General features: G+C 38.2%; 1 protein-coding gene across 1 annotated transcript in view; it reads right to left on the bottom strand.

Annotated features, from left to right (window-relative positions):
* SASS6 (SAS-6 centriolar assembly protein) overlaps nt 1-19,978 on the bottom strand; it is a 41,186-nt gene extending 21,208 nt beyond the window's left edge. The window contains exons 1-7 of the mRNA XM_027536403.1: nt 19,752-19,978; nt 13,490-13,550; nt 11,503-11,582; nt 10,983-11,087; nt 6,347-6,518; nt 5,617-5,682; nt 4,454-4,573 (exon numbers count right to left, since the gene is read on the bottom strand). Coding sequence (XP_027392204.1) covers nt 4,454-4,573; nt 5,617-5,682; nt 6,347-6,518; nt 10,983-11,087; nt 11,503-11,582; nt 13,490-13,550; nt 19,752-19,816 — 669 coding nt within the window. The 5' untranslated portion in view covers nt 19,817-19,978. The remainder of the gene's footprint in view (nt 1-4,453; nt 4,574-5,616; nt 5,683-6,346; nt 6,519-10,982; nt 11,088-11,502; nt 11,583-13,489; nt 13,551-19,751) is intronic.
* Between the last annotated feature and the right edge of the window lie 58 nt (nt 19,979-20,036).

Below are 20,036 nucleotides of genomic sequence, written 5' to 3'. Positions count from 1 at the left end.
ACTAACACTTTCATTTTTTTCATAACTGAAATCACCTTGCTATATACCTGAAACTAACACTAACATTAAATCGACTATACTCCAATACAAAATAAAAGATTTTTTAAAAGACTAGATCAAGATAAGGATTCCACCATTACCACTTTCTGTATAAGGGAAAAAGGCAAACCTTCAGAAGAAACAAATTACCATTTTTTATAGTTTATCTATTTGAAAAATCTAAGACAATTAACTCCAAAACTACTAGGTTGGCCAAAAAGTTCCTTTGATTTTTAAGTAACAATAAAAGACACATTTTTCGTTTTCACCAAGAATGTTATAGAACAATGTATTCACCATTTTGTTGCACTATCTTCTGCCATTTTTCAGGCAACTTCGTAATTCCATCTTCCCAAAACCTTTTATCTTTTTGAGTAAAGAACTGATCAAGGTATCTTTTACAATCTCCCAGGGAATGGAAAATTTCTTCCATTAAGATAATTTTATAAAGACCAAAATATCATGTTGATGTTTGGTAGAAACTAATGCAATACTGTAAAGCAATTATCCTCCAATTAAACATAAATAAAGACCAAAATAAACAGAAATCTGAAGTTACAATGTCTGGTGAATACAGCAAATGAGTCAGAATTTTCCAGCCAAACTGCAAGTTTTTGCCTGGTAATCAAAGAAACATGCAGTCTTGTGGTATCCTGATGGTAGATTGTGTGTTTTCCATTGACTGATTCTGGACAGTTTTGTCGAGTGCTGCTTTCAGTTGGTCTAACTGAGAACAGTACTTGTTGGAATTAATCCAACAAGTGTGGTTTCCAGGAAGGAGCTCATAATAGATAATTCCCTTCCAATTCCATCATATTCATAACATCACCTTCTTTGGATGAAGATCAGCCTTCATGTGGTTGGTGGTGGTTCCTTTACATTGCCCCGCGATCTCTTCCATTCCACATTATTGCACAATATCCACTTTTCACTGCCTGTCACAACTGGCTTTAAAAAGAACTTTCTCATTATGCTTAAGTAGGGAATTGCATGTGGAAATATGGTCAAAAAGGTTTTTTTTTCACTTAACCCAAACAAAGTGATTAACATAACCAAGCTGATGCAAATGATTTTCAACACTTGATTTGAATATTTTGAATATGTCAGCTGTCTCCTCGTGGTATAGTGCTGACTGATCTCAAATAATGTCTTGATTTGATTGCTATAAATTTCAAGTGGAGCCTGAATGAGGGCATGGCAACCCACTCCAGTATTCTTGCCTGGAGAATCCCCATGGACGGAGGAGCCTAGTGGTCTACAGTCCACAGGGTCACAAAGAATTGGACATGACTGAGCAACTAAGCACATAATATCCTTACTTTGCACCAGAAATGAAAAGGCAAGCCATAGACAAAAAATATTCACAATGCATATATCTGACAAAGGATTCATGTTCAGAATATACAAAGAACTCTTATAAATCAATAAGGAAAACCATTAACTGCCCAATTAAAAATGGGCTGAAGGACTTCCCTGGTGGTCCAGTGGTTAAGAATCCATCTGCCAATGCAGAGGACACGGGTACGATCACTAGGACAGGAAGACTGCACACGCCACAGGGCAACTGAGCACATGAACCACAGCTACTGAGTCTCCACTCAGCCCACAGGCTCCAACCACTGAAGCCCACACACCCTAGAGCCCGTGCTCCGCAACAAGAGATGCCGTCAACCACAGTGAGAAGACCAGCACTGCAACCAGGGTAGCCCCTGCTCGCCACAACTAAAGAAAGCCGGCACAGAGCAATAACCCAGCACAGCCAAAAATAAATAAATAAAACTTTAAAAAAATGGGCTAAAGACACGAATGGGCACTTCTCAAGAAAACAGCCAAAAGATCAATATGCATACAAAAAAAAAATGTTCATTATTATGAGGTACCACTATACACCCACTGAATGGCAGTTTGACCTGAATATCCACTTTGGAAAATTGTGACAGTTTCTACGAAAGCTAAACATATGCCTACGCTAGAACCTAGCCATTCTAGTCCTAAATATTGTATATACCCAAGTAAAATGAGTACATATGTTCACAAAGACACTACAAGAAAGTTCGTAACAGTTTAATTAATAATAGCAGAATGTCAGAAACAATTCAAATGTCTACCAAGAGGAAAACAGATAAATTATGGGATATTCATAGAATAGAATCCTACACAACAACAAAAAGAACACAAGAACATAATCTCAGAGACACTATGTTACTGAGTAAAGTAAGCCACACACAAATTAGAATATACAGCATGTGTCCATTTATCTAAAGTTAAAGAACAAGCAAAACTAATCAATGATAACCAAAGTGATACGCCTTCTGTGAGAGTAAAATGGATTGGGAAGGCACAAGGGACCAGAGAGGAGTGATACAATTTTCTGAATCTTAATTTAGGTGAAAAGTAGACATAAACTGTTACCAAGTTGTACCCTTAAAAGCAAACCTTAAGTAAAGTGCATAAAAATAAAAATAAAATTTAATGTTAAGTAACAATTTAACATTAAAGAAATTAATGATATAAAAGGTATAAAATAAATCCACACTACAAAGCAGTAAAAAAAAGTCACACAGAAAAAGCAAAAGATTTAAAATATAATCCACGGAAGAAATACAAGGGGCTAAAGTCATATTAAAAGATACTTATCTTCACTAAAAAAATCTAAGAAATGTAAATTAAAACTAACACTACTACAATACCTATCATGTAGCAGATACTGAGAAGGCTGACAGCATCAGGAATACATGAAAGTATGGCCATACGCTATCTTTGGGGTTCTATTTGGTACAGCCTTTTTGGGTGGCAAATTTGCAATATCCATTAATATTTTATATGGATATATTGTGCTCACTTCTAGGAATAAAAATGTTCACTGCAGTACTATTTGCAATAACCAAAATTTAAAGCATTTCAATCTCCACCAGTTAGGTAAGTTCTTAAATAATTTCCTCTTCTTGAGCCATTTCCAAACTGATAAAAAATGGTATCTATGATATTGTAAGGATAAAAAAAATTACAATCACTGTATCCAGTTGACCTCATTGTTGCTGTTCAGTCGCTAAGTCTACCTGACCCTGCGACCCCATGAACTGCAGCAAGCCAGGTTTTCCCATCCTTCACCATCTCCCTGAGTTTGCTCAAACTCATCTCCATTGAGTAAGGGATGCCATCCAACCATCTCATCCTCTGTTCCCCCCTTCTCCTCTTGCCCTCAATCTTTCCCAGGTTCAGGGTCTTTTTCAATGAGTTGGCTCTTCACTTCAGGTGGCCAAAGTATTGGAGCTTCAGCTTCAGCACCAGTCCTTCCAATGAATATTCAGGGTTGATTTCCTTTAGGATTGACTGGTTTGCTCTCCCTGCTGTCCAAGGGACTCTCAAGAGTCTTCTCCAGCACCACAGTACAAAAGCGAAAATTCTTCAGTGCTTAGCCTTCTTTATGGTTAAACTCTCACATACATGGGCTTCCCTGGTAGCTCAGCTGGTAAAGAATCTGCCTGCAATGCAGGAGACCCTGTTTCAATTCTTGGGTCAGGAAGATCCCCTGGAGAAGGGATAGGCTACCCCACTCCAGTATTCTTGGGCTTCTCTCTTGGCTCAGCTGGTAAAGAATCTGCCTGCAATGTGGGAGACCTGGGTTGGGAAGATCCCCTGGAAAAGGGAACCCACTCCAGTATTCTGGCCTGGAGAATTTCATAGACTGTATTATATGTAGTCCATGGCATTGCAAAGAGTTGGACATGACTGAGTGGCTTTCACTTTCGACTATATGGACCTTTGTCTGTAAAGTGATGTCTCTGCTTTTTAATACACTATCTAGGTTTGTCGTAGCTTTTCTTCCAAGGAGCAAGCATCTTTTAATTTCGTGGCTGCAGTCACTGTCTGCAGTTATTCTGGAGCCCAAGAAAATGATATCTGACACTGTTTCCACTTTTCCCCCATCTATTTGCCATGAAGTGATGGGAACCTCGTTAGCTTAGTGAGTGAAGTCGCTCAGTCATGTCTGACTCTTTGCGACCCCATGGACTGTAGCCTACCAGGCTCCTCTGTCCATGGGATTTTCCAGGCAATAGTCCTGGAGTGGATTGCCATTTCCTTCTCCAGGGGATCTTCCCAACCCAGGGATCGAACCCGGGTCTCCCACATTGTAGACAGACACTTTACCATCTGAGCCACCAGGGACAAATCTCCCAATTTATATATTTCTAAATTTATAAATATAAACAAGTATTTATAAATTATGTACTATTCACATATAGAGAGAAAAATTTGGGAAAACAAACATCAGAATGTTTAGAAGTTATCTCTGGGTAGTTAAGATTTTTAAGGAGAGACAATTTTTACATACTTTTGTACTGTTTGAAAATTATTAACAAAATGACTAACAACAGTAACAAAATATTTTTCCATTTTTTAATATTCATACCTGCAAAGCTTTTTCCTTCTCATTCGTTAGTTCCTGAGAATGCTTATTTGACAATGTTGCTGTGTGCGACGCCCATTCATTCCGTAACTTATCTAATTCTTGGATCTTTTCTGATAATGTCTATAGTAGAGTTCAGTACAAAATATTAAAATTCTTGAATATGTTATTAGATTGGAACATGATCATATTTGCAAAGCATATAAAAGAAAATGAAATCACACCTTTTCTTACATTCAAAGTCTTTTCTTACATAGATTTCTCTGTATTTAAAGAAATTAAGATTAGAATAAAAGCAATTTTAGAGTTAACACAGCCCACAGTATACTATCACTAACCTTTTAGTTAAATCTGGCTCTTCACCACTCAATCCTCTCCTCTGGCATTAAGAAATAAAGCAACCCAGGGTAGAGCAAGTCAGTCATAAGTAGTACAGATGACCCTTAAACAACACACAGGTTTGAAATGTATAGATACATTTATACTCAGTTTTTTTTCCAATAAATACGTACTACAGTACTACACAATCCATGGTTGGCTGAACCTGAGGACGTGGAAACACAGGTATGGAGAACTGACTACAGACTTATACAAGGACTTTCAACTGTGCAAAGGGCTGATGTCCCTAACCCCTGCGTTGTTCAAAGGTCAACTGTAGTTTACTTATACACCTAAAAACCAGTAACACAGGTTCCCAAGATGGTCCATATGGTGCAGAAAAATTTTCTACCTGAAGCCATGCAGCTTATCAGATACTTTTATCCTCAATTTCAAGGAGAAGCTATTATTGAAATGATGATTAATCTATCAGAATTAATTCTAAACAGAAGGAAGGAAAGATTTAGAAGACAGGAACTAAAATGCCATTTAGACAAGAAGAATGAGGTGAAAAAAAGAGGAGCAGAACATGTGACAAATACTATACATTATTTAATGAAGACTTGGAGAGAACGTGTCATATACTGGGGATAACAGAAATGTTTGGAGAGAATAAGAAAAAGCACAGATTAAGACAATTAACTGGTAGGCGAAGGGTGACAAAAAGGATGAATTCAACAGTAGCATGCTTTGAAAATAAAAATACATAAAAGCCTAGACTTGATTTAAGAAGCAATTCAGAGCCCATGTTTGGATGACTTACAAAGAAAAAATCAAACTTGAATTACCTTTTGGGTGAAATTCAGTTGCCTGGTAACATCATCCAGCGATTGTGTTAATGATAATTTTTCTTCCTATTTATAAAAATAATAAAATTATGCAGCTTACAATTTAATCATCTGTAGCTGGGCTACACAAAGTACAATGAAGTATACAGCATCAGCACCAGCCTGGGCGTTTGTTAGAAAGACAGAATCTCAGGCTCCACCTCAGACCTTCTGAGTTAGAATCTGCACTGGCAAGACCTCTGGATTTGCCTAACCTTAAATCCAGAGATGTCCTGATTCATAGTATTTGACTTTCTAAAAATTCTCAAGAGGCATCCCAATGTTGTTTTCTTGAGCGTGTATTTTATATAGTTATAGAGCACTTTGTAATCTTCAAGATACTTTCATATATTTTATCTCATTTAAGATAGCTCAGAGGGTAAATATTTCCATACATATCCACAAGCTAATGAAACCAAGACACCATGAGCTTAAGTGACCTGCTCAAGGTCACAGAAAATTAGTAAAAACCCTGGGACCTAAGTTTCTTAATTCCTGATCTGTTTTATCTTCTAGTACTGTGCCTAACTAAAACAATAAAATAAAGTCACTGTGTGTTATAAAAATTTCTTGGATACCTTTAAAAAGACTTTATTCAGAAAATAAAATCTAGTAGCAATATAGCTTTTCAGTGGATTACCAGAGAGCTTTGGGACTTATTTTAACAAAACAATTTAAATTTAAATCTTACCTTACTACATTTCAAACAGTCTGCTAGAAACTTCTTTATTTCCACATCATTTCCAGGTAAAAGTTTTAGTGAGAGGTGTGTCAGATGCTTAAAAGGATTTGTCTCTACCACATTTAAAAGAGCAGGTGAGTTATCCAAAATAGCTTCTGTAGAAACTAACTGCAGCAAAAACCTTTGAAGAGAAAGTATCACATAACACATTTATGAGACAGTGACAACTCTCCCATTGAATAATGAGCCCCACTGGATTATCAGTGATTAAAAGGATCAGCAAAGGGAGCATGCTGGAATCATAGGGGCCAACATGAAAGGACTCCCAACAGTAAAACTGGATTAGTGTAAATAGCAAAATGGATACTTATCTACTGATTGAAAACAGTGAATATATAAATCTCCATGAGTTCATAATGAGAAACAGATAAGGAGAGAAAGCAAAAGACTTAACACAAAAACAAATCAAAACCCACTGAAACCAGAAAACTAACTAGAGTAACAATCCTCACTCTGAAAACCGACAATTTAAAAATAAGAACTGAGCATTTATCCCTTTCTCTAAGAGTTTTCATAGTAATCAAATAGCTCTTACTGATGAAGGAAGTTATTTTTCATAGAAGAATTATACCTAATAAATACAGAAAGATGGAATTGGAAAAACATAATTTTGTACTTACTAATGAAATAATTCATTCAAACAAGAATCACCAACTGATGAAACTTATAGATAAAAGGTTGGAAAGCTTTACAAAGAAAGGATCAGGTGTTAGCACTAAACAAATATGGATACACTTGGACCCAAAATCTTCTTTGTCCAAGTTCATCAGAAAAACATATACTTGAACACTAACAACAAACTATCAAAAAGAGAAACTACGGGAACAATTCCACTTACAACTGCAGCAAAAAGGATAAAATGTCTAGGAATAAACCTACCTAAAGGAGAAGGCAGACCTGTAATCTGGGAACTGTAACACAAGACACTGATGAAAGAAATCAAAGACAATAGAGATGGAAAGATATACCATGGATTAATTAGTGTAAATAGTGAAATGGATTGAAAGAATATTGTTAAAATGACCACACTACCCAAGGCAACTGACAGATTCAGGGCAATCCCCATCCATTCTCCAAGGGCATTTTTCACAAAACTAGACCAAAAAATTTTTTAATTTGTATGGAGAAGGAAATAGCAACCCACTCCAGTATTCTTGCCTAGAGAATCCTGTGGACAGAGGAGCCTGGTGGGCTGCCATCTATGGGGTCACACAGAGTCAGACACGACTGAAGCTCCTTAGCATGCATGCATGCTTTGGAGAAGGAAATGGCAACCCACTCCAGTGTTCTTGCCTAGAGAATCCCAGGGACGGAGGAGCCTGGTGGGCTGCAGTCTATGGGGTCGCACAGAGTCGGACACGACTGAAGCTCCTTAGCATGCATGCATGCTTTGGAGAAGGAAATGGCAACCCACTCCAGTGTTCTTGCCTAGAGAATCCCAGGGACGGAGGAGCCTGGTGGGCTGCAGTCTATGGGGTCGCACAGAGTCAGACACGACTGAAGCTCCGTAGCATGCATGCACGCATTGGAGAAGGAAATGGCAACCCACTCCAGTGTTCTTGCCTAGAGAATCCCAGGGACGGAGGAGCCTGGTGGGCTGCAGTCTATGGGGTCGCACAGAGTCGGACATGACTGAAGCGACTTAGCAGCAGCAGTGGCATGGAAACACAAAAGACCTCGAATAGGCAAAACAATCTTGAGAAAGAAGAACAGACTACTTAGACAAATCATGCTTCCTATCTTCAGACCTTACTAAAAGCTTTGAAGTCAGAACAGTCTGGTTTGGCATACTGGCACATAAACAGTCACTGATCAATAGAACAGAACAGAACCCAGAAATAAACCCACACACTTATTATTAACTAACATACCACAGAGAAGGCAAGAATACACAATGGGGAAAGACAGTCTCTTCAGTAAGTAGTGCTGGAAAACTGGACAGCTACATGTAAAAGAACAATATAGAACATTCTCTAACATCATACATAAAAATAAAACTCGGATTTCCCCAGTGGTCCCTGGAGCTCAAACAGTAAAGAATTTGCCTGCGATGCAGGAGACCAGGGTTCAATCCCTGGGTTGGGAAGTTCCTCTGGAGAAGTGAATGGCAATCCACTCCAGTATTCTTGCCTGGAGAACACCATGGACAGAGAAGCCTGGGGGGCTACAGTACGTGGGGTTGCAAAAAGTTGGACACAACTGAGCAACTAACACACACCCACCAATGATTAAGAATCTCCTTGCCAATGCGGACATGGGTTCAATCTCTGCTCTGGGAAGACTGCACATGCTGTGGGCGACTAAGGCCCTGCACCACAACCACTGATTCTGCTCTAGAGCTCACACACTGCAACTACGAAGACTGCGCCCTAGAGCCATGCTCAGTAAGAGAAGGCACCTCAATGAGAAGCCCACACACCACAACCAGAGAAAGTGCAGCAACGAAGACCCAGCGCAGCCAAATATAAATAAATAAATAGAGCTTTTAAAAATAAACTCAAAATGGATTAAAGACCAAAAGGTAAGACCAGAAATCATAAAACTCCTAGAAGAGAACATAGGTGGAACACTCTCTAACATAAATTGTAGCATTTTTTTTAATTTGTCTCCTAAAACAGAAGTAAATAAAAGTAAAAATAAACAAATGGGACCTAATCAAACTTAAAAAGCTTCTGCACAGCAAAGGAAAACACCAACAAAAGAGACAATCTACTGAACGGGAGAAGATACTTGCAAATGATATGACCAATAAGGGGTTAATATCCAAACTATATAAACAGCTTACACAACTCAATGTGAAAAAAATAAACAAACTGACTAAAAAATGGTCAGAAGACCTGAAAAGACATTTTTCAAAGACATACAGATAGCCAACAGGTACATGAAAAGATACTCGACATGGCTTATCATCAAGGAAATGCAAATCAAAACCACAATGAGATATTACATCTGTCAGAATGGCTATCATCAAAAAGAACACAAATAATGAATGCTGACAAGCATGTGGAAAAAAGGGAACTTTCCAACACCGCTGGACTGTGAAAAACAGTAGGGAGGTTTCTCAAAAAACTAAAAATAGAACTGTCATATGACCTAGCAATTCCATTCCTGGGTTCATATTTGAAATAAAAACACTAATTCAAAAAGATACATGAACCCCAATATTCATAGCAGTATTACGAAGCTTGGCTTAAAACTCAACAATCAGAAAACTAAGATCATGGCATCCAGTCCCATCACTTCATGGCAAATTCATGGGGAAACAAAGGAAACAATGACAGACTTTATTTTGGGGGGTTCCAAAATCACTGCAGATGGTGACTGCAGCCATGAAATTAAAAGATGCTTACTCCTTGGAAGAAAAATTATGACCAACCAAGACAGCAAATTAAAAAGCAGAGATACTTTGCCAACAAAGGTCCGTCTAGTCAAAGCGATGGTTTTTCCAGTAGTCATGTATGGATGTGAGAGTTGGACTATAAAGAAAGCTGAGAGCTGAAGAATTGATGCTTTTGAACTGTGGTGTTGAAGAAGACTCCTGAGAGTCCCTTGGACTGCAAGGAGATCCAACCAGTCCATCTTAAAGCAAAGCAGTCCTGAATATTCATTGGAAGGACTGATGCTGAAGCTGAAACTCTAATACTTTGGCCACCTGATGCAAAGAGCTGACTCACTGGAAAAGACCCTGATGCTGGGAAAGATTGAAGGCAGGAGGAGAAGGGGACAACAGAGGATGAGATGGTTGGATGGCATTGCCGACTCAATGGACATGACTTTGGGTAAACTCCAGGAGTTGGTGATGGACAGGGAGGCCTGGCGTGCTGCAGTCCATGAGGTCGCAAAAGTAGGACACAACTGAGCGACTGAACTGAACTGAAGATATGAAGGCAACCCAAGTGTCCATCAACAGATGAATGAATCAAGAAGATGTGGAATACACATATTCTTGATATGTATGCGTATATATATAGATACACACAGTAGAATACTACTCAGCTATTAAAAAAGAATGAAATTTTGCCATTTACAACAACATGAATAGACCTAGAGGATATTATGCTAAAGTGAAATAAGTCAGGAAAGACAAATACTACATATCGTTTATATGAGAAATCTAAAAAATACAATAAACTAGTAAATATAACAAAAAGAAACAGAGATAGAGAACTAGTGGTTACTAGCAGGCAGAGGGAATGAGGAGGCAATTCAGGGATTGAGAATTAAGAGGTACAAACTGCAATGTATAAAATAAATAAGCTATTAGGATATATTGTAAAACACAGGGAACATGGCCAATATTTTGTAATAACTATAAATAGAATATAACCTTGGGAAAAAACACATACTTGATGCTATTAAATACTTCAGGTAACTTTAATGGCTTTGTCAAGATATGAAAATTAGGGGGTAAATATTTCTGGTTTTATAAATTTGAAATTTATGAAGCTCTTTGCACAGCTTTGAAAAGAGACACAGATACTCAAAATACATAAATATTTTGCCGTCTTCTTACAAAGACTCTTCTTACAAAGAAGAGTCTTTCTTGAGAAAAGTTTAATGATAATAGTGCTCTCCTGAGACTTACCTTGGAATTTCTTTCGCATATTCTTGAGTACACTGCTGGAGGAGATCTATGAATTTTTGTGGGAAAGCTAAGAAGTCTACCAGAAGACCTTGCTGGAATTTTAAACTACACAGAAGACAGGAAAAGAAATTTTTTTTTTAGAATTTTAATTACTGTATGTAGTTATAAATAACATCCTGAAAGGTTATTTTTTTATTTACTGAACACCCATCATAGTCAAGAACTAAGCTAGGAAACTTTGATTTTTATAGAGCTTATTCAGTGGGAGGGAAAAGGTCAATAAATCTAGATAAAGCTCCAAATTTCTGAGCTGTTTTAAACAGAATGCTAATAATCTATGAAATATGTATTTTCAAAAACAGCCTGAAACATTACAGTATAAATAGTCCAGTGATCCCCAAATACTTAATTGTTCCTAATGAGTACGTGTTTCAAAGGAATAGCACTGATACATACATAAAACTTAAAAACTTACTTATTCTTAGATTAAATATAAGATCAGAAAAATAAATTTAGTTACCTCTGAAAATCTTCCTCTGAAATAACAAGGTTATACAGAAAAAATGGATCCGCATCATCAGTCAGACGGATAACTAAATCCTAAAAGAAAGACTGTTATTTTTGATGTTTTCAGTAGTTCTGGCTTTCAGAGTAGTTTCTTCCTCCATGGAAGTGAAATCATAATAGCATCAATGTATCTCTGTTATAGCTCAGAGGGCTCTGCTTTCTGGTGCTGCTGGGTTTTAATGTCTTTGGGGATTTTAGCATCTTAAACAGCAATGGATACTCTGCTCCTTGAGAGCCACATGGGGTGCAAGGTGAGAAGTGATGGGGTCTATACTAGTTAATTAAATGCTAGGAGTTGAAAGCTGACGAGTATCATTCTATCAGAGGCTTAGGAAAGTTCAGACCTACCTCTTGCTCTACTAAGATAATATGACAAAAATATTTTTTACCACTGATGTCACATTCAAGTATATTTTCAGTTTCCCTCAAGTTAATTGTCTGGTATTTCCAAAATGGCAAATACATCAGCAGAAATGATAGTCATCTACCCAGGTAAGAAAGGAGCGTTTGTTTCTCAGGCAGAGGACAGGGGTATCAGGTGACAGGTTGCCAGGGTTTCTTCCTAGAAGCATATTCTCTACCACTCCAGGTGGCCACTGATGTGGAACCCCCATCTGTTTTCAAGTTTCAAACGAAGTGAATACCTTTCACAAAGACCACTTTTCAAGTAGTTAAATTTACTGTATGGCAGATCATCACAGCATCTAAAGCCAACAGGAAAGTCCTATACTTCAGAAAACACTGGCAGAAGGAAAACAGGACTAGCGAGATGTCAGAGCACTAATAAAGCATAAGCATTCAGGTTAAGAATAAGTTTCTGCCTTGAAATAAAATCTACTTGTGGCTACTGAGGAATTGCTAAGGTCCTAGAAAAATCTAAACCACTTATGAGTAGAGCTAGAAAATAAAGAGGTACAGCAGGCATAAGGAAAAATGTAAGAATATATACTCTCTTTCCCAGAAAATTTGTGGCTCAGCTGGTAAAGAATCCATCTGCAATGCAGGAGACCTGGGTTCGATCCCTGGGTTGGGAAGAGCCCCTGGAAAAGGGAAAGGCTACCCATTTCAGTATTCTGGCCTGGAGAATTCCATGGACTGTATAATCCACGGGGGTCAGTCCATGGGGTCTCAAAGAGTCGGACACGACTGATCGACTTTCACTCTCTCTTTTTCACCCTGGAAGATTAGCAATCTAGGTATTTGCTCTGTCTCAGAAGGCCCTGTTCTTAAAGCAGCTTTATTTAAATATTTTTTTAAACCCACCCCAAGATGCTTTTATAAAAAAAAACTGAAGCTGTCACTATTAGATCCTTGAATATGTTAAGGGAAAGCTATAACACAGAGAAAACAGATGTATTTCTTCACCCTCCTTTCTGTATCACATCTCTGTTAATGACTCACACTTTTAAATCAGATAAGACTGATGCTCTTAACAACTATTGTCAAAAGGCAAAAAGATTCAAGAATATCTCCCTGCAGTGCTTCAATTCATTCTATACTCACATTTATATGAAATACCAGTTCTACAGGATAGCAATATATATTTGAGTAACTTTAAAAAGTGCAATGAGGGAATTCCCAAGCAGTTAGGGACTCCAAGCTTCCACGGAAGGGATATGGGTGTGATCCCTGGACTGGGAACTAAGATCCCTCAAGCTATGTGATGCAGCCAAAAAACTGCAACGGGCAAAACCTAAGGAGACTGTTGTCCCAATCTCCAACTCTCGCATGCTTTAGAAATATATGGTATATCATCTCTCAGTTGTTGTCTTAGATTTTACCATCCCAGATCTGCAAGTTATTAAATGGCCCAAAATTAAAAAGCAAGATGATATTAACAAAAGATCTCACATTCTTAAAGAATTAAAACAACTATAATGTACTAAATTACCATTTTTCAGAAAAAGAAAAATATTTATTTCAAAATATATAATACCAACCTTTCTGTGAACGGGGTTAGAAACTGATTGTAGTTCAATGCTCAGTCTAATACTCACTCTCCTGTATGAAAAGATATGCCCAACTATCAGAAACATTCACATGCAGTAAATTATTACTACCATTTGTAGAGCTAACATTTTCCATTTTAAGCCACAAGATCCTCCACAGGTTGTCCCTAACTTATGAATACATGTTTGGAAAACTCGATGGATTTGAAATTTAACTTCCTGTTTTTCCACAAGTAATCAGATTTTTAACCTGATGCTAAATTTTTTCTCTCCTGTAAAAAGAGGATGTTGTGAGGATTAAATGAGATAAATGATGTGGAATGCCTATTATTAGCTTGGTATACAACCTCACTGTACTGATTTTCAAATAGCATCTACTGAAAAGCAAACCATCAGGTTTACAACGATTTTTCACATAAAAATATGAACTGAAAATAAATAAAAAATAAAAAACTGAAATGACCAAATTAATTTGAGAATTAGAATACTCTGAATGTCTACAACCAAGGAAATAAGATAACATATTCACTTTCCTTATGTACACACACACACACACACACACACACACACTTTTCAGATCCACAAACTACATTGCTCAACGGACTCTCCATACAATGTAAGTACTATCAACAATTATCTATCTAATCCTAGAGTAACTCTAAACCCTAAAAGAAAAAAAAGAAAAAACACAGCTTTTTGCTCATTCTATACTGCATCTTAGAAAATTCAGTATCAAACAGAGGCATATAAATAAAGGTGTTCATAAACATTAATCAAACTGAGCAAAAATGTTAAAAAAAAAAAAACCTCAGGAAATAAAGGGGTAATGGTGAAAATACATCTCTGCACAAGTGGTTCTCAAACTATTCTGCTAGAATTAAATAATAATGGTCTTTTCCTGATGTGCAGGGAAAATAAACTGAATTTGTTCAATATTAAGTTATTTTTTTAAAGATGTATTTTAAACTTTTTTCACATTCTACCACAGAAGTACAGACATAACAACTGAGTGTTGATGGAAAAACCTGGTAATAGCTGACTCAGGCTAGATTCAATAGTTTAGTCTTTTATGCTCTGACTTGCAGTTTACATTGGTTCAATCCATGTCATTTTAGTTAAATTTCTTATTGAACATATGACTGGATGTTAAATTTTAGTTCACATGATGCGATTACCATAATTTGTATATTAATATCTAAAAAAGAACAGTACCGGTAAACAGCACAAAGACAGGAAGAATTATCTTTAAGTAAGAAAATGTTTCATTTCTATTTTTCTAGTATCTAAAGCAATATATGTGAAAATATTGAATTCCTACTCCAATTCCATTTACGTATTCTTAGGCAGTGGTGGGCAGGGGGGCGGAGGGGAGGAACACAACAACTTTCAATTTCCTAACTTATAAGAAAAGTGAATCGAGTCAGGTTTGTGAGGGCCATTCAGCTCTACAATGTCATTATGTTTGGTTTTCATCTTCTGAAGTTTTTCCTAGTACATACTGCCATGATGATATGACACTGTGGTTGATAACTTTACACTTTTTAAAATGTGTGGGTTTCTCAGGTAGCTCGGTGGTAAAGAATCCGCCTGCCAATGCAAGAGATGCAGGAAGATTCCCCTGGAGTAGGAAATGGCAACCCACTCCAGTATTCTTGCCTACAGAATTCCATGGACAGAGGAGCCTGGCAGGCTACAGTCCATGGGGTCACAAAAAGTAGGATATGACTGAGCGAGTAACACACACATTTCAAAAGCCTATATGCATTAGATGACAGGAAGAAAAAGAGGAGAACCCCATAAGTTAAAACTATTTCCCATATTCAGTTCAAAAACCTCCAGAGCAATAACTTATAGGAAAATGTGAGCTTTCAGAGGATCTGAAATCAGAAATCTTTCTCCACTGTAATGGTGAACATCATAGGAACAGTATAAAACAAGTTTAAAAAACAATTTTTAAAGTGCTGTTTCTCAAAATAAATGTCATAAATCTGCTTAACATCCTTCCTGTCAGTTAGATTTCGCATTAGGAGAACTGGATCCTAGCCACCTCTGCCACCTAATAGTTCTGACCTTAAACTCTCAATTCAAACAAAAGCTGCTCTACGCCAGGTACTATGCTGGGTGCCAGGGATACAAACAGAAATAAACATGGTTCATGACCTCATATTGAGATGATATTAAATGACTTTATCCTAGATTTGCTTCTGATGGTATTCTAAGGCTTTAATACATACACTATTAAGTGTCTGCCAGGCACCCTGCTTATATCAACTTATTTAACAACAATGTTGTTAAGTAAATATTATCTCCATCATTCAAAGAAAGAACCTGAGATGCACAGAGTTGCAAATTTGGGTAAGGTCACACTACAGAGCCCAAATCTGAACTCAAATCTTTCTCTTTTACCATGCTATCTAACAAACAAATAAGGACAATTAATTTCAACTTAGGCAACTTTGAAAACGTCCTTATAAAGAAAGAATTTAAGACAGACATAGAAGTCGTGGAGAAAAAAGCATCTGAGGTAGAAGGGAGAGCTGGAGTAAAGGTAGAGTATTAATAGAGTATCAGGTGCACTCAGAGGATAGCACGTAGCCCTGCATGACTGCTATATTGGGAAGAGGAGCTTAGGGGAAAAATAAAATGAAAAAGCAGGCTGGTGTCAAACCATGGGCTTCAAAATTTTGTACCACTTTTCTCCAGACATAGTTCTCTGAGCCCTACCACTGTCTTCAACTGAAGTTCCTTTTTCTCTATGACTTTAGTTCCTTTACTTTACTTCATGCATTAATCACTCTTCAATAATAGCTAATGGTTAGTGAATGCTCTTATGTGGGGAGCGAGCTCCACCCGTGGCAAAGGTCATGAGGAAGGAGGCTTGACATACGCAAAGGCGGGATCAAGCCTCAGGAGTCTCCCTGGAAATTCTCGAGCCATCTACCCCCAAAACCAGAATCTGCCTACTTTCTGCTTTGTGCTTTCACCTACACCTCTGACTTTACGGGGGGCTGTCCCCCACTACCTCTCTGAAAAAAGAGTTAGCTTACAGCTCCAGTTAATAATTCCTGGGTGTGACAGTGTTTCAACCTACAAACTCCCTTGGAAGTCCTCTAGCCTGCCTGAATAGGTTTTTCCAGCCACATGTGATTGCTCAGAGCCTCCAAACTGTGAGAGGCATGAGATGTTCTAAACTGTCTAAATACAGATTCCTTTGAGCAGTCAAAAGATTGATTAGAAATTGTATTGGTGAAGGGATTTTCACTTGTTGGGCCAATGTTTGCTGCTAAGTCTCCATATCCCTTACCTGCTGTGTCCCTGGCAGTGTATTGATTAATATAGTTGGTGTAAGTAGTAGCTTTAATGTTTGTAACCTGGGACCCTTGAGTTAATTCTTTTTCTTGTTATAGCCCACCACACCTTTGCTCTGTAGGAATGCAACTTTATCTAATGCTTTTTGGAGGCTGGTGCCTGACTTGAGAATAATCACCTTTAGAGAAAAAGGCCTCCGGGCCAGAAGATGATGCAAATCACCTAAACTTTTGCATATGATAAGTTTGCAGGAAGAAAGCCTGGCTTACTGCATGACTCTACCCCTTCCCCCATTATCCTCTATGCATAATTTAAGGTATAAAAACTACTTTGGAAAATAAAGTGCGGGCCTTGTTCACCGAAACTTGGTCTCACCATGTCGTTCTTTCTCTTACCTTCTGGCTGAATTATTCAGCCTCTTTTCTCCACTGAATTTCTTCACTGAGCTATCCTCATTCTATTACTCTTTATATCCTTAATTAACGTTTAATTAAGCAGTTGTTTCCTGATCCTCGCCGACGCCGTCCCCGCTTCGAATACCCTGGATCAGCCGGGGCTGGTCCCCGGCACTCTTAAGTTCCAGGCACTGTTCTAAGTACTTCATATGTATTATTTTATGCTTATAATAATCCCACAAACAGGTACTTTATTTTTATCAATTATAAGGATGAGGCACAGAGAAGTAAGAAAAACTGTACAGAATCAAGCAGTAACTGGTAAAGTAGAACCTCAACAGTGTGGCTCCATAGCCTATTTTTTTTAATGTAGAAAACAGAGGGATTATAAACCCTTTTTTTTTTTAAGTACAGTTGATTTACAATGTTGTATTAATTTCTACTCTACAGCAAAGTGACTCAGTCATACATACATTTTCTTTTGCATATTTTTCCATTATGGTTTATCACAGGATATTAAATATAGTCCCAGACCTTGTTTATCAGAGCCTGAACTCCTAACCTATGCTATACTACCTCTAAATGGAAGAACTTTTTGTTTCCTCTATTAAAGTGAGTTCCTTGAGAGCTAGAATGAAAATAGTTTTGTTGCTGTTGCTGTCATTGGAGGAAGATGCTAAGGAGAAGAGCTTTATATTCTCAGCACCTAGGACAGTGCCAGGTACACAGCAGGCTTTCATAAATACTTGAGCTGAACTGGCCTTGACTACTTAAGTCTGGACTATTTTTCCCATAAGAGGTTGGCAAACTTTATCTGTAAAGGGTCAGATAGTAAATATTTTCGGCTTTGCCAGCCATAAGGTCTCTGTCACATTTATTCATTTCTCCTCCTGTACCACAGAAGGAGCAATAGACAATTCTTAAACGAATGAGAATGGCTGACTTTAATAAAACTTTGTCTACAAAAAAAGGCAATGGGCTAAGGAGCCTCGATACTGGAATTAGAAATTATGCCCCCCACCTTTCTTTCTTCTTTCTATAATCATTCTAGAACAGGGCTATCCAATAGAGATACAATGGAGCCACAAATATAAGGCACATATATAATTTTTAATTTTCTGGAAGTCACATTAAAAAAACATAAAAGAAACAGATAAATTTGTTATATATTAAATTAACCCTACATATCAAAATATTGTCATCTTAACACATAATCAATATAAAAATTGAAATGTTTTCCATTCCTTTGTTTCTCATAGTAAGTCTTCAGTCTAGTGTGCATTTTACTCTTATGTACCTTAGCTCACTTTACATCCATTTCAAATGTCAACTATAGTTGCTCCCATATTGGGCAACACAAAAGAACCACCAACTAACCTATAAATCTCCACTTACCAGCTGCTGTTCTTGGTACCATCTACTTGCCTGGCCTGCCAGTTGATTTTGAACCTAATTCTGAACTATACACCAGTTTCACATTATTGGTAGCTCAATATACCAATGTCTTCATTTTTAGTCACATTTCCACACCTGATCCTCCTAACAAACAACCATGTAGGTAGGCATGTTATATCAGTTTTACAAATGAGACAGCTGCCACTCTGGTGGAATTGAGACAAAATTGAAGTCTCCTGACTTCTCGCCAGAAGAAGAGGAGAAGGGGACGACAGAGCTTGAGATGGCTGGATGGCATCACTGACTCGCTGGACATGAGTCTGAGTGAACTCCAGGAGTTGGTGATGGACAGGGAGGCCTGGCGTGCTGCGATTCACGGGGTCGCAAAGAGTCGGACACGACTGAGCGACTGATCTGGTCTGATCTGACTTCTCGCCAAGATCTCTCTACTTAAGCCTCAACAGCACCACCTCATTTGTCAAAGTTGTAATTCTGCATTTATCTGTGCGACTATTTCCTACCCCAATAGAATGTGAACTCCACGAACGCAAGGACTTTTTCCTGACCATTGCATCCCCAGTGCCTAGCAGGTGTTTTGCAAATATGCAATATTGGTTTAATGGATAAATGAATTTACGGTGTTCCCCAATCGTCTTTAGTCTATTAAAAGTAATTTATCTTATCTCTAGTAACTAATGTGAAAAAGAAGCAATATACCATATAGTTCATTAAATCGAAGCTTAACTTACTTCCAATATAACGCAAAAAAGAGTGGAAAAATGGCTGGGAACCAAGGCCTGAGTTCTAGTGCCCGCCCTGCGTTGAACTCGTAAGCCCTCGAGTAAATTAATTTTCTCAGCAGGAGTTCTTATCTGTCAAAAAGCAAAGGGCTATAATGTCCACGATAACGTTCAGAGATAAGTTTTTCTTTAAATTAATTTGATGCAGGTCAGCGTCCCATTCCTCACACACTTCCCTTCTCGGCGACGGAGAACTTACTTAGTGAGAGAGAGCCAGGTCCCAGATAGGTCTCTTCCCGGGGACTCCGGCTGGATACCCTCCCGCAGGCCGCTGCGCACTGGCGGGGGCCGCCATCTTTCCCCTTGGCCCAACCCCAACCGCCACCCACGGGCACGGGGTAACGCGAACCTCACCTCTCCTCGCAGTCTCTGCATTTCACCTGCAACGGGACGAGTTGCTGGAACAAAATCTGGCTCATGCTGAACCGCTGCCCTGGCCGGTGTGCGAAAAAATAAAACACAACAGGCCCGGCCCGCGATATTAGGCTGAAAGACTTCCGGGTCCTGTAAAGTTTGAGTTTGCCGCTCTGCTTCCGCGGAGGAGGCGGAGAAAGCGGAGAAAGAGAAACAGAGGAAATACAAAGGAGGTTTGGACCTCGCCGGCCACCATCAACTTCTTCCGGTTTTACGAAGCTGGGA

The sequence above is a fragment of the Bos indicus x Bos taurus genome, chromosome 3 (assembly GCF_003369695.1).
Source record: "Bos indicus x Bos taurus breed Angus x Brahman F1 hybrid chromosome 3, Bos_hybrid_MaternalHap_v2.0, whole genome shotgun sequence".
Taxonomy (NCBI): domain Eukaryota; kingdom Metazoa; phylum Chordata; class Mammalia; order Artiodactyla; family Bovidae; genus Bos; species Bos indicus x Bos taurus.
Note: the sequence above shows the minus strand (reverse complement) of the source record. Positions and strands in the feature narration are given on the sequence as shown.